The sequence below is a fragment of the Protomyctophum bolini genome (genome assembly GCF_963924005.1).
Source record: "Protomyctophum bolini genome assembly, chromosome: 16".
NCBI lineage: Eukaryota > Metazoa > Chordata > Actinopteri > Myctophiformes > Myctophidae > Protomyctophum > Protomyctophum bolini.
In genome coordinates, this window is record NC_137877.1 from 20,015,614 (window position 1) to 20,031,718 (window position 16,105).

A 16,105-nucleotide genomic window follows, 5' to 3' on the forward strand; every position below is an offset into this window, starting at 1 on the left:
ATTATATTACTATATCCACTAGTTTGGGTCCTGGGCAGAAATAATTTCTCTAAAGCTAAAATGTTTAGGAAACACTGCACTGTGAAGTGATCAAGTAAAAAGTCTGTCCTTCCTTCCCTCCAGTGTTTGAATAACAGCGTGTTTTGTCTGTCCTTTCCTTCTCCTCCAGTGTGCGCCGGCACAGAGAACAAGCTGAGCACGCTGTCGGACCTGGAGCAGCAGTACCGCACCCTGAGGAAGTACTACGAGAACTGCGAGGTGGTGATGGGCAACCTGGAGATCACCAGCATCGACCGCAGCCGTGACCTCACCTTCCTCCGAGTAAGACACGATGTATTGTAGTACTGTAGTTGCTGGTTGCTACGCGATTCACTTCACTGCATATCACTTACCTTGCTTGAAAAGTGTCAATTACTCACTAGTAGCCTCACTTAGGCTCAACTAGGCCTATCTCTTGGTTGAGAAGAATCGGTTAATCACCCTGTGTGGCCTTGAATGCCTGATGAAACGGGCTTTATTCGCTTTTCTTTGGCTTCACAGAGAAGGCAAAGATTTTTTTTAATTAATTATATATTATATTATATTGTTATATTTAGCCTGGAACTACCAGCTCATGTGCAGGCCTTGTGGTTAATGTGTCAGCCCTGAGACTGGGAGGTCAGGGTTCGTTCCCCAGCCGGGTCATACCAAAGACTATAAAAATGGTACCCAGTGATGACTTGGCATCAAGGGTTGGATTCTGGGTTATTTCCCTGTGTACGTCATGTGACATTCTAGCATTATGTCCAGGGGGTGTACCTGTATACAGTATATCATGTGACATTCTAGCATTATGTCCAGGGGGTGTACTTGTATACAGTATATCATGTGACATTCTAGCCTCATGTCCAGTTGGTGTACTTGTATATCAAGTGACATACTGTACTTCGAGTGTCATGTCCAGGTGCTGTACTTGTGCATCATGTCCAGGGACAGATGATAGGCTCCTGACCTGCTGAGGTCCACAGGCTACTTTTAATTAGCCAGTCCTGTTGACTCAAAGCCCTGTTGACTACAATGAATTTGCCCAAGAGTTTTCAGTTCAGTGTGGCATGAAATTCCCGGAAATGTTTTATTTAGAAATATTGTCAGTGAAATGTGTTTGAGAAACATTGAGCATAGGACTGGATACACAAGCCTTTGATTTATTATTATTATTATTATTTTTGCTTTCGCCTTTATTTTTCATGGAGGGACAGACAGTGGGCTGACAGGAAATGGGGAGAGAAATGGGGGGAAGACATGCAGTTAAGGCCGTCGGGATCGGGAGTCGAACCCGCGGCACACTGCTAGACTGGATTGCCAGCCAAGGTGCCTGGACCACTGAGCCATGGCCCAGGCCTGATTTATTCTTTAACGTGGATATTACGAATGTTTTGCTGGGGTTAAATCTACCACTTGTACTGTGGGTGAAGATTTTAAAAAATACAAAAATAAATCAGACAAATTCACATCTTAATGTTCAGAAATAGCAAATATTATTTTTAGATGGTGTTCTCTATAAAAAATAGTTTAAAGCTGTATTAAGATAAGTCTGTTTTAGTGAATAAAATGTTATTTTGTCCATCTGTATGGTACAGTATATGTTAATACAATATAACTTACACAATTGGGGTGTGTTGTCTCCCTGCTCTTCTATTGAGATTTTTAAGTGGTGCAACCACTTCTACAACCAGCTCGCAATGTCCGTGTGTTTGTGATGTACGTCAAATGAGCACGAGTGGTGTGCGCATGCGTGAAATTGGAACGACAGAAGTATGTGCGCACGCACCCGCACCCGCGTGTGTGTAGTGCCGTGCATGTGCGCATGCACCACTGGTGTGCGCACGCACCCGCACCCGTGTGTGGATGTTGTAGCTACATACACATAGCGTCAATGCTAGCGAGCTAAAATATAGCCATCCTTGCTCTAGAAAGCACCAATGTTTCCATCTAGACCACCGGATTATCAGCAAAAACCTCCGAAAATCGCGCTAATGGACCAAACCATGGAGAGCTCCGTAGATTAGCAGTTATTCAGCTTTTAGAGAGGGGAGTTGCACCACTTGGTTCACACAGGTGTGATTTTAGATCCTGTGTCTGGGTTAGACACGACTTTGACACGATCCTGTTGACATAATCCATATCCTGATAATGTGGCAAATGTTGGAGGACCAGTATGGGCTGGATGCTTGTTGCCAGATTTTCCTGACCGTCAAAATAAACTACCATCCTATTATCTCAGTGGTCACAATTTCAGCACTTAGAACAGCAAAGTTACAGTGTAGCTTTAAAATCAGTTTTTTTTTTTAAGTTCACAACTACATATCCTGCGAACTTAAACGTAATCATTGCTTCCTCATTCGACCTTGTTGACCAGACAATGTCCCATGCTCAATCCTCTCACCACAATCATTGTTGAGATTAGTGTCCCCATAGCCAATATGATATGCAGAGTGGAGAGGGCGTCTAATCACAGTTAATCACAAATGCTCCTCTAGTGCAGAGTGCCGAAACTGATTGTGTGCATGTTCTTGCCAGATTGGTCTCAGCCATGGAATAATAGAAAACCAAATGACCTGATTCTCTCTCATTGAGAACAAATCTCCTCCTTGATTAAAGATAATTCAGCGGCTTTAACCTCTTAAGACCTACATATAGCCTATATTTCGTCGTACCACGAATATAAAAAATATCCAATCTATAAGCTCACAACATGTTCTCGAGATATGAGGGGTGCACACGGACAGACACTGTTGCACAACACGTGCACGCATGCAGAGATCGAGTGCATTCATAAAAACTAGAGCCCTCACACCTACTATACTGTACGTGCACCGCCGATCCGACCAATATGCCCATTATGGAGAACTCTGTATCTGTCAGTCTTTGACTCCTTGTCCATGCCTCCTTTTGTGCCTATACTGTATTATGAAGCTGACTGGACACCAGGTTTAAAATGGTTTCAGCAATGGCTCAGATATTTATTTAAGTAATCTTAATGAACTAGGGAAATACTGTAGTTAAAAAATATATATATATATATATATATATATATATATATTAGGGGTGCAACGGTTCAGTTAGACCACGGTTCGGTTCGAACCTCGGTATGGGGGCCACGGTTTCGGTTCGGTTTCGGTACAGTAAAAAAAAATACCCCCTTGTGAAGTGATCCCCAGGAACGCGCCCTACTGTACCCTCTACTGTACTGTACTGTACTAGTGTCACTGTACTGGCACACACGAAATCATCATATATACAGTTAATAATGTGCGTGTGTGTTAGGTTGTGCACAGGTGGTGAAAAACAACCACGCTGTTTTCATGCTCATACCCAGCCAGCCAGCCAGGCAGTGGCTTGCACCACTCAAAAAAGTTTATTTATAGCATTTTCTTTTCTTCTCTTTTTTTAGCATATATTATTTTATTAGGCATTTCTGCCTTTTCATTATTTTAAAGGGGGAAAAAAACCTTATATTGCTATTTTAATGTGCCTCATCATTATTTTTAAGGGGAAATAAATGCACCTATGCGCTCACACGGGGCATTAAGCACATGCAGGAAAGAGGAGAGGAGAGTGTCTCCTGGGAGGGGAGTCATTCACAGTGAATGCGTCGTGTCTCAGAAAAATAGCCTACAAAAGTTTACAATAAGTCTACATGAGGATTTAAGGATATTATGCTTATATTATTAGAAGAAGGGCTTCTATCTACAGTCATGGATTGGACATGGGAGTATTTTGTTGGTACTTTTCTGACGGAATGAATGTCCTGCTGCGGGTTGTTTTTGCTCTCACTCTCCCTCTTAATTAGCACTCAAACAGCGAGTGCAGATGCAGAATCAGATCTGAACAAACTTACAACGACCGTGCTTAGAAGCCTGTTGGCGCGAGGTTACTCCGCTGTGTGTGTCTCTGTGTATGACGATCAATAATTATTCCAAGAACGACGTTTAAAGACGAGTGCTGGATTCTCCTCATCATGCCGTCTCTCTCTCTGTGTGTGTGTGTGTGTGTGTGTGTGTGTGTAGGGGGTGGGCCGACAGAGTGCTACACTTCTGTGACCGAAAGAGTGCTAGACTTCTTAGTAGGACGGTGTGTGACCGATAGAGTGCTAGACTTCTAAGTAGGCCAGTGTGTGACCGAGAAATACATTCTTCGCAGCTGTAATAAATTAATTAATGCAAACCGAAATAGCGCGGTTCATTAGAGCGCATTGAACCGTGTATGTGGAACCGAACGGTTCGGTTTTCGGTTGAAAACCGTTGCACCCCTAATATATATATATATATATATATAGTTTCATGATATAGATACTCCACTGTTACGTTAGCTTACGCATGTTTCATGATAACTACTTTTGTATGCTTTTTTGTTATTGCTTAATGTAAATCGCTCTGGATTATAAGCATCTGCTAAATCCCTAAATTGTAAATTGTAAATTGTTCAGTGTAAATCGCTCTGGATTAAGAGCGTCTGCTAAATGCCTAAATTGTAAATTGTTCAGTGTTTCTCAAAGTGGGCTCCAGCTGGGACCCTCAGGGTCCCTTGAGGGGGTTCCAAATGGACCCTTATAGTCCTGTAACTCTGACAGTGTACAACATATACAACCTTTCAGGGTAATGGAGGTCCTTAATAGCCCACATCTAAACTTTTCTTGTTGTGAGTCAACTTGATGCAAGACTGCCAAACAGCGGAAATCCGGCGAGGGTTCTAAATTGATTCTGCTGGCTGCACAACGGATAGCAAGTGCCTCGTCTGAAAGAAAGGAGAACGAGAGGAACAGAAACAGTGAAACCGAGTTAAATTGGAATGCAAGCAGATGGATAATGTGGTAAATGTTGGAGGACCAGTATGGGCTGGATGCTTGTTGCGAGGTCGAGGGTGCAGAGGTGAAATAGCTTACATGGATGTCTGCTGCCCCCAACATGCTTCGTTAACACACACACACACACACACACACACACACACACACACACACACACACACACACACACACACACACACACACACACACACACAGAGAGAGAGAGAGAGACACACAACACGTGCACGGCACGCACCACATCAGGTCATGACAGCCCGCGGCCCCTCCAGGCCCAGGGCTGTAATGACGTGGTAATGAGAGGTCAGACGAAGGGGAGTGAAATGGCACTGCTGGAGGAAGAGAAAAACCAGCCCACTACGGTTGAATTCAGCCGTCCGCTGTTGACCTCCCTCAGCCTCTCGAGCGCTTCACCCCCATGTTGGCTGTACTCGTCCTTCTCCTGAAACATCATCAAACTCCAATTGGTTCCACTCTATATATTTGGGGGTTCGGGAGCTCCCCTAGTGCTCGGGGCTGAAGTGCTGACTGCATTAATGGTATATTATTGTGGGATGAATCAGGGCTTCAGTAGACTGCCTAAGCAGAGATGCTTCGGTAAAAAAATAAAAAATACAAACTAACTAACTAACAAAGGCTTTTTTTACCGAAAACACAACAAAACAAAAACACTTGGGAAAGGCAATCCCCGAAACTATAGCCGAGCTGTGTTTTCATATTTTGACATGTAGTCGTGCTGCTTTGTGCATCAGCACTCTGACAAAGAGATTTTAACTATACTTATTGTAAAGTGGAACTATGTATATGTTTTATTAATACAATGACATTTTGTCCAATCTGTAGAGAATTTTAACACTCAATGAATTGATTTAATTCTCAATGAATTAGAATATTGTGCAAAAGTATTTAAAACCTTTTTTTGTTTTGATGATTATGGCGTACAGCTCATGAAAATCAAAAAATCCTATCTCAACTAATTAGAATATTTTACAAGAGCTCTAAAAAAAAAGAGAAAGAGAAATGACCATCTGAAAAGTATATTAACGTACAGCAGGGTTCCCCAATTAATTTTCCTCAAGGGCCATATTTTGACTAGGGTACCAGCCTGGGTTGCGAGTCGGCACGCACCAGTTACTAGTAGTGCCAACACTACTAGTAACTGGTGTACTGACAGTGATATTACTGTGCTTAACTGACCAGCGAACTGGTCTGACCTGAACCCCACAGAGAATCTAGGTTGTATTGTCAAGAGGAAGGTGTGAGACATGAGACTCAACAATACAAATGCATTTATGGCTGTTATCAAAGCAAACCTGGGCTTCCATAACACCAACAGTGACAAAGGCTGATCACCTCCATGCCACAATGATGAAGTACAGTAATTAGTTCAAAAGTAGCCCAGACCAAATATTGACTGCATACCATATACTTTTCAGATGGTCGACATTTCTTGTTTAAAAATATATATTTGTAGTGCTCTCGTAAAATATTCTAATATGTCGAGATTATTTTCATGAGCTGTACGCCATAATCATCAAGATTAAAACAAAAAAAAAAGGTTTTAAATACTTCACTTTATGCACAATGAATTATGAAGTCTCACTTTTTTAATTATATTAGGGGAAAAAATGAACTTTTACACAATATTCAAATTCATTGAGATGGAGCTGTATATATTTTGTCTTGCTGAGAGATTTCAATTGTGTCACCCAGACACACAGGATCTGACACAAAGATTCAATTTCTCCCAGATTCAATGGTAAAAATGTCAGCACTTGGGCAGAGGACAATTACATAGAGCAGCTTTATGCCATACACCGGCATTATCGGCATACGATGAAAATAGCCGATATAGCCTAAAAGCTGTCACCGCATCGCGATGTGACACGTTGTGTGAGCACGTAGTAGATCAACTATGTTGGCCACGCAACATCAGTGTTTCAGTTGTGAAGTGATTTGTAGCAAGCAAAAAGAACCTGATCTGTGAGTTATTTATTTCATGTGCCTTGGGGACAGAACGGATGGATCAAATCCACCAAATGAAATGGAGGCATGCGAGACCTGCTGTTTTCTCTCAAAACGATACAGACGATATCCCTGTACCCCTGCGATGCTAAACAAACCCCAGGCGGGCATGAGAAAGTAGGGAACAACGGATGCTAAAGTGATACCATTGGACCCCTGCAGAGGTAATAGGCCCTGTGGACTCAGAGGAAAATACAAAGAGAGAGAGAGAGCTGCGGCGGCGGCATGCAGTAACGAGCAATTGTGATTATTGTTTAACTTTGCAGAAACAGTCTTGAGAGAACAATCACTCCCGGTTTAGAGGCAATTCTGGGTCTTTCGGCTTGCCTTCATTTGCTCTCTCCTTCTACAAGGATACTAGTATAGTGCTCGCACAAACAACGTGCAGTACTTTCTGAACAAGGTTGAAGGCACATCAGTTAAATCCCCTCCCTCTCCCCCCTCCCTCTTGTTACGACACTATACACAGCCACCTGGGTTGCCGCTCATTCCCCCCCCCCCCACCCCCCAAAAAAAGAAGCTCCCTGTGGCGCTAGCTTGCCAGGATCCAGCACAATTAACGAGGGTTAATTGAACATTCTAATTAGGAACGCAGGGTGCCAAACAGCAAGGGAGCACCAAGGTGTGGTGTGTATTTTTATAGGGCATATTATGATTTCTTATTTTTAAAAACACATTATGCCATGCCTCCCCAGGGAGAGAGGAAGCTTCACCTTGAGTCGGAGAAGGAGAGGATAAGTGTGAGCAGCGTTGCCAGATTACTTGAGAGAAATAAGCAACCAGGTGGTCTTGGAAAACAAAACACACAAACCCTGTTAGGCCAGATGAGCACTTTAAACCTATACCGTATTACTATGCACATCGGCTATTTGAAAATAGTCAATCTACAAGCTCACAACGCGTCACAATGCAACATGTTGTGATCTTGTAGATCTGCTATTTTCAAAAAAGTCTTGAAATAAAATCTGGAATATTTGGATGATTTGGATAATTAATTTGGGCATCCATGACCTGAAAAAGTTTCAGAAACATTGGTTTAAATAATACATATAACTGCAAGCAGCGATAAGGTGGGACCAAGAAAGAAGACAATATGCAATAAGAACAATATGCAAGCTTAGTTGTCAGTACCCGAATTTGAACACACAACATTGTGGTCTGAAGGCAAGAGCTCTACTGACTGAGCTACACGGAGACAATCAATTACTACATTTTAAACAGTAACACACGTGTTTTGGTAACAAGTATGTGTCCTCATTTTGGGCATGCCATTATCCATTTCTACAATGTGTACGATCATGTTTTTACGTACAAACTTCCCTTCAACCGAGATTTCAGTTAATGGTCCATAGATTGTGTGTAGGATGTAGGACAGGTATAAGCATAGCTGTCTATAAGCTATAACAGGCCGTTGAGGAATATTTGGGGCAGAGGTTTGTCGTTGGCATCCAGGGAGTGTGTGCAAAGTTTGGTATGGATCGGGCCAACGGTGCCGGAGATTAGCTGATAACGGACGGACGGAAGGACAGGCGGACGGAAGGACACACACACACACACACACACACACACACACACACACACACACACACACACACACACACACACACACACACACACACACACACACACACACACACACACACACACACACACACACACACACACACACACACACACACACACACACACACAAACACACACAAACACACGGACGGAGTGCAAAACATACTCTCCCCCCATGCATTCGGCCTGGTGGAGACAATAAGACCAAAAATATGACCAAAGTCACTTTGTGACTTCTTGGTCCCTTAATTAAAAAAGAATGGAAGCAAGCCCCAAAACTACCAATATTCACAAGCAACCCGAAGTCGCTTGTACTAAGCGGACATGGCAACACTGAGTGTCAGGTGTGAGGTTTGTGTGTGTGTGTGTGTGTGTGTGTGTGTGTGTGTGTGTGTGGGGAGGGGGCGTATAGCGCTCAGCGATGGCTTCCAGCCTTGTCTCGCAGAATGATTGAAACTGATGCTCCCACTGCCCCCCTTTTTCTCCTTTCTTTTTTTAAGATAGTGGGAGAGATTGATGTCTGCCTCCCGAACCCCCTCCAACAGCTTTAGCAGTAAATAAAGTCCATCTTCCAAACTGCCTCGGCGTCGGCAGATGAATCGAGGCTCGTGCCGTGATGAATAACCGCAATCTCGCAAAGCCACGACTCACCCCCCACCTGACTCTCTCTGTCATCGCTGCGTGTTCGCACCGACAGCCAAAACGGAACGTTCTTTCCGCCGTTACAAACAGTTATTTACAAGGCGATCCTTCCTTTAGACGACGAGTCGGAAGACCGGACGCGCATTTTGCATAGCGGGGCTGCCTGAGGGGGAGCACGGATGACAAGTTGTGTACAAGTTGCAGGTTTCAAATGGTGTTTTTACGATTATGATGAGACCAAGTAAACTAGACACTTCTTCTTGCCCTGTGCATCCATCCATAAATAGATGTGTCTGGGTTGTTGTTTATTCTCTCCTCTCGGTACGTCCCAGTCAGCAGTGGGGCAGACACAGTCACATCAGATTATTTGGACATTAACGGCTTACTGTAAACCTGGAATCTGGAAACTTCATCCGAGATATATATTACAGATTGCACCTTTAACTTTGACCTTCAGGGCAGGCGCCAGGCAGTACTAATATTGGGAACAAGAAGTCATCGATAATGGAGACCAAATACAACCACTGACATTGTATTTACATACACACATACAGTAACATACATACACCATACAGATTGAGATTGGTCGGAATAACATTTTATTTCACTTAAAAAGTGACATTATGTAGAATCATAAAAAATACCACATAAACTTTTTCACATATGACAGGTAGGAAGTGGTTAATAATCCCCCCCACACACACACCCTATACTCTCTGCCCCTCCTGTTCGTCTGAGTGACTTCACGCCTTTGTCCTTGCAGTGACTAATGGCCTGATATGGTGTTAATTATAGGACTATCATTTACCAATGGAAACAGTAAATATTTCCATTAGGTCTCGCGTCATTAGCTTGACAATTAGAAAACAGTGGACACACACACACACACACACACACACACACACACACACACACACACACACACACACACACACACACACACACACACACACACAGAGAGAGAGAGAGAGAGCGCACAGGGAAAAATACAGTTTTAAGGTTCTGTTACTGCATGGCATCATATGAGGTCAATTACTAGGGTAGTCTCATTGACCTCATTGACCCCCCCCCCCCCCACACACCCACACACACACACACACACACACACACACACACACACACACACACACACACACACACACACACACACACACACACCTTGTGTTCCTCTCAATGGCTCTATATTGATTTATGTACGTGTTTAATTTAGACGGGACACTGCATATTAATGAACAATATATATCAATATGTATACACCAGACGCTAATTTAAAAAAAACATTACATTACATTACACAAGGAAAACGGAACTGAGATCTACAACAGGTAGCCTACAAAAGGTGCAAAGTATCTATTTAAGGCTAAGACTAAAACGGTTACTTGAATATGTTATTGCACACAGTTATATGACATTATATTGTTGCTGTTGTACTCTTTGCAGGAAATATGAAAATAAGAATCCAGTGTAGTGTATTATTTAGCCACAACTATATAAGCTCTTGTTAATACTTGTAATTGGTTCAATAATTTATAATAACACATACAGTCTTAAAGGAGAAATCCAGCCCAAAACACATGAATCAGCCTACGTATAATAATGTCCCAACATACTGTACACGGTGGCCTTGAATTGTTTCATAAATGCCCCCTGTTCTCCATGTTCCCACCCCTTCCACAGAGAAATGAATTGAATTGTTTCATAATGCCCCCTGTTCTCCATGTTCCCCACCCCTTCCACATAGAAATGCATAGCGAGTGTTGAAAAACTAGTTGTCTTCATTCTAATGCGGCTATGTTAGTACATCCAATCTTTATTTAGTATTTGTCACGAATCGTCTATTAATAGTGTCCTGGTACTCATATAGAACCCAAGGCCGGGCCTAAATGATCAGAACCGCTGGGTTCTGTATGAACGGCAGCTCGATGCATGTGTGAGTACCAGGACACTGTTATCTCATAGACCGCTAGATGGCAGTTAGTTCAGCTCACAACCTATTCTATTTCGTCGTAGAAGAAGTCCGCCTCTCGGCTCCCCAAAAACAGCAATGGCGGAGGTGGTCGCGCTGATCGGACTATTGACTACCTAAGAGTCATTAGAGGCATTCATATTTTAGACGTGCGGTCACCGGGAGTTGCTATTGAGCCACTAAACACGGTCGCTTTGTTAATCCACCGCGATCAGAGCTGGAATTCTCATAAAATTGACTAGAAATGCCTCAGCCAACTAGCTTTCTACCTTAGCATTTTACTGTGGGAGGGTTGGGGAAATGGAGAACAGGGCCATTATGAAACAAGTCAAGGCCAATATGTATGTTAGGATACATTGAAATATGGAGCCCGATCACAGCAACGTTATCTAATTACAGTAAGATCCCCTTTCAATTCCAAGGCTCCCTCTCTCTCCATATTAGGGCTGGTTGAAGCTATACTGAAGTGGTCCTCTAATAGCTTCTAGGATATTCTGGGGGGGGGTGTTTGAGTGTCCTCTAACCAGGCCTTTGATCTGGACTGATTTAAAATGATGGCTTGACCTCGCGGTGTGTGTGTTTCAGATAGCCGTGGGCTGTCAGCGTGACGCGCAGCAGACGGAAAAACAAAGCGGTTCGGTCGTTGTGCTGCGAGGAAGTGCAGGGGGGCAGAGCGTGATGCATGGGTCAAAGATCAGTGTGGAACGCAGCCACTCCAGTTGGATAGAGGGAGAACACACATGCAGCACTGCTTGACATAGATTTTGTAGCGTGTCAGTTGAAGATAGCCAAGCTCAACTACAACAATCGCAACTCCGTTTTCCTTATGCCAATTGATTCCTCCCCACACATGCATATTTCTGTGTTGTCACTGTTGTATCCTACCGACTCACCTACCAAGGGGGAGCCCCCACCAGGAGGACATAGACCCCCCCCCCCCCCCCCCCAGAATAGCCACGATGCCTGAGGTTCAAGTGGTTTTAGGTGCCATTGCGTGCTTGAACACTCATTGAACACTCATTTTAAATACAGATGTTATTTTCGACCGTGTTACAGTATGTGGGACAGGACAGAGTGTGGCTCTGCTAGTGTAAATTTAGGCAGCCTCGGAAAGCACAACACCCAATCCCCCCCCCCCCCCCCCCCCCCCCAAGTCCCAGTCCCACTCTCCCTACAGTTGCATTGACCCTGCCTTGCTCGGGGGCAAAGGGGCCAATTAAGGGTTAATGAGTCTGGGGGCGACCGGTCGATATCCGAGGAGCTGGTTCTGGTATTCAGTCCCTCGTGAGGGCAGAGGCTGGAACCTGGCAATAATGCACTAATGATGATGGTAAGACACAGACAGCGCAAGTTTTGATATTGTTGCTGTCGGCCAGAAACCTCTTTCTTATCTCCATATTCTATAACTAACTATAACGTATAACCTTTTGTGCTTTTCTCGTACATTTGCACCCTACTTGATCAGACTACAGCTAAATCACACGAAAGCATCAAAAGTAGCCACCGCATTTGAACTTGTAGATCTGCTACTTTTGATGCTTTTCAATTTGAATCCTGAAAACGAACAGTTTTGGATATATAAGGTTTACTCCCGACAGCGATGATATGAGGCCATGAGATTGAGAGCTATAGGGTGGTGTCTAGTGCATGTGTGCCTTAGGCTCTTTTAGCCAGTGCTGTTAACGTTATCACGTTGTCTGTCTTGGCTAGACAGCCTTCTCCGTCTGGGGGGGACGGGACTTTTTAGTTTTTGACAGGCATATTTGTCTCTCAAGCTCAGTAGCTGGTTGCCGGCCGACCCCAGCTGCATTAGACCATTTCAAAATAGCCAATCTACGTGAGCTTGTAGATCTGCTATTTTCACAACATTTGTATACATTTCAAAACTTGAAATGGGACATTTCTGCATAATGAGTACATGATGCCAATACTTTTGCACTTTTACATTTTGACAAAGTACTTCTACAGTATTGATACTTTTATACTTAAGTAAAAACATTGAGTACTTTATCCACCATTGCCCACCCCTGTTCAATATTAATGAAGTCTGATGAAGTGCCGGGAAGGCCCTGCATGTCTTTGAGGTTCTCGCTCCGAGATTGGATTGACAATTGCAATTAGCGTCCCCCGAAGTTCATTTCCATCACTTTAATTTGACACGAGGGACAGTGGGTGAGAGTTGGGGTGAGGTGGTGTGTGTGTGTGTGTGTGTGTGTGTGTGTGTGTGTGTGTGTTCAATCTCATCAATAACAAAAAATCGAAATAATTTCAGGAAAAAATAAAAACTGTATGTACAGTGCAGTACAGAGTGGGGAAAAAGGAAAGGGGGCGGTGATCACCTGTTTATTAAGGGCGAAGGATCAATTCTTCGGCCTGCTGAAAGGTGGATTTTCAGGCCTGTTTTGAAAGTGGGTGGTACCAGATAGTTGTTTCCGCTCCCTCTAGTATTGTGGCTGTGGGTGCTACTTTGAGGTAGCCTGTTAGTCAGGTACTGTATGCGGGTACTGAGGGCATTGAGGGCAAGGCTGCATTTAAAATGTTGATGGTCAAACCCATTTTCAATTGCTTAACTCTTACCTGGAGCCAGTTTAGCCAAACAAAATGGTTTGGAAAGAGATGGGCCGAGAAGTAGTCGAATTAGTTTGTTTTTGGAGGTCTGAAGCTTAGTCTTAATTCTTTCTCTGTGAGGTACGAACATGTTCGTATCCCCTCGTATACTCTGTGTGTATATAGTGGTTGAGCCCCAGAGCAGATGTTAACATTGATCCGGTTGCTATGCAACGCCTACGTCACCACCAGCTATGGGACGTTACAACTCCTCTCCCATTACCTCGGTTCAAAGCAGGATTTTCAAACCTCCATAAATCGGAATCTAGGAGCGCTGACTTTGTCTCGCATCACTCATGAAAACGTTTCTGGAGACAGGTAAACAATGTGCGCTAATGCTAGTGATATCAAATAGTTGCAGTGAGTGTGTGCATGGGGCTGCAGCGGGGAGGAAAATTCTTCTCTTAAAGTGGACGCAGGCGGTGGCACAGGTTAACTACATTTATGCTATACCAGCTAGCAGCAGAAAAAGACAGAAAGTGACATTGTGATGCTGGAGAACCAAGAGGTGGAACCATAGTCAAAGGAGGGCTGAATTAGAGCTCCCGCTATAGAGTTTTGAGAGCACTTTTGTTGACAAATTATTATTGAAAAGTATATTGCTTTTCATTTTATGCATTTGTGTGATTGATTTTACATCTTGTACCAAGATCTCGTTGTCGGAGGACAAAAACATCAGTACAAAAGCCTCTTGAATTGAGAGTGGATACAAGCGCGAGACGGAGACGAGAGAGACAGACACAGAGGGCACTGAAACGTATCCAAAGAAAAAAATAAGTACTGGGGAAGTCACATGGTTACAGAAACCAAGAAGACAGATGACTGCAAAAAGAAAGAGAGAGAGGGGAAGGGAAAGAGTAAAGTGAGCGACAGAAAGGCATAATGAAAGAAATACCAAGTGAGTGAGGTCAGAGAGAGAGAGAGATGGCTCGAGTAGCGCTGTGTATTTGACAGAGCAGTGACCGAGTGGAGGGGCATGGTTTGGCGAACACGGAGGAAATGGAAGAATCTGTGGAGGACTACCCCACTGAGCTGGTCTTCTACACTTAAACACGACACCAGCCAGAGAGACAGGATGTGTGTGTGTGTGTGTGTGAGAGAGTTGGTGGGGGGCATCTCTTGATTGCTGGCAGTAGACTGATGGTCCCTGTCCATTTTCAGGAAAACAAGCAAAGTAAGCAAGCAGCGGGAGGTATAGTGGGCAGTTGATGAGATTTCACGTGTGCGCGCGCGCGTGTGTGCATGTGGTGATAGCATTGGTAATTGACATGGTACGTGACAGCAGATAACACGCTCTTTGCCGTGTTGACAGTCGCTTAAAACCAGTATGACCTCAGAATAACTGTGTCAAGCTATTTGGATGTACCTGCGCGCCGTGCATGTGTGTGGGTGCATGCTTGTCTGCCTTCCGTGCATGTGTGGACGTGTTTGTGTGCGCATGGGGGCTTCGGGAGACACATAATAGAGATGGTGTGTGTGCGTGCGTGCATGTGTGTGTCAGTATACAACTGTGTGTACCTGTGTGCATTTGGGTGTTTGCAATCTTGCACATCGCGGGACACGGGTTTAAAGCCTGTCTGATTGACAGATGCATTTTCTCCACTGCCCTCTTCTCTCTCCCTCGCCTGCCTCAGGGGCGATGGATGGATAGATAGAACTGGGCAGTGGTGGAAGAAGTTTTGCCACTTTCTTTACTTGAAAAAAATGCAATAACCACGGTGCTCAGGTGGCAAGTGTCCGCCGCGGAGGTTGTACGTTTGAATCCACCATCCAATCCGCATGCAGCTTTGTTGAGCGTCTATATCAGACCACCATGCAACAGTTGGTGGTCAAATGCGGAAACGAGCGCTCAATGTTAAACCCCAACTGCGGGGTTTCCTCGTGCTAAATGCACGGGCCCGCCTGCAGTTCCAGCTTTGACCATTAGGGCCGAGCGCTTCAACGTTGGCCAGCTGGTGGTTCTGAGTTATAGACGTGGCACCGTGACCAGGAATTTGGCTACTTGCCACAACTATATTGGCTTGGCTTTGCTTATCTTTGCATGTGTCTTAAATTTTGGAGGCTCTTTCAAAATTAGTGTCAAAAATAACTTGGACAATGACGGTCTCCACGTGGTCTGGAGGTGTGAAGAACTTCTTTGCCTTAATTGGGGGAGAAAGGGTGAGAACTTAGCCGAAAATATGCGTAAATTAACGTCAGGGATGGTTATTATGATGCCTAATTTCATATTTAGAAAACGTTTCAGATTATAAAACGCGGACAGATGGACGGACAGACAGACAGGGATAGTAAACAATATTACCAAAATACAGTACAAATAATGGTATTCCCATGCCGAAAAAGCTTACCAAATACCAGCCTGCATGCTGCCAGAAGGAAATTGTGTAGAACGTGTTTTTGTGTCAAGATTATAAGATTATAATGTATATTTTTCTCATTGTTAAGCCAGTAAAAAGAAA

At 43.9% G+C, this 16,105-nt stretch overlaps 1 protein-coding gene across 1 annotated transcript in view; it reads left to right on the forward strand.

Moving 5' to 3' along the window:
* Nucleotides 1-16,105, forward strand: part of erbb4b (erb-b2 receptor tyrosine kinase 4b) — a 393,044-nt gene that overhangs the window by 187,713 nt on the left and 189,226 nt on the right. Inside the window, exon 2 of the mRNA XM_080786645.1 lies at nucleotides 170-321. Within this exon, the coding sequence (XP_080642771.1) occupies nucleotides 170-321 (152 nt within the window). The remainder of the gene's footprint in view (nucleotides 1-169; nucleotides 322-16,105) is intronic.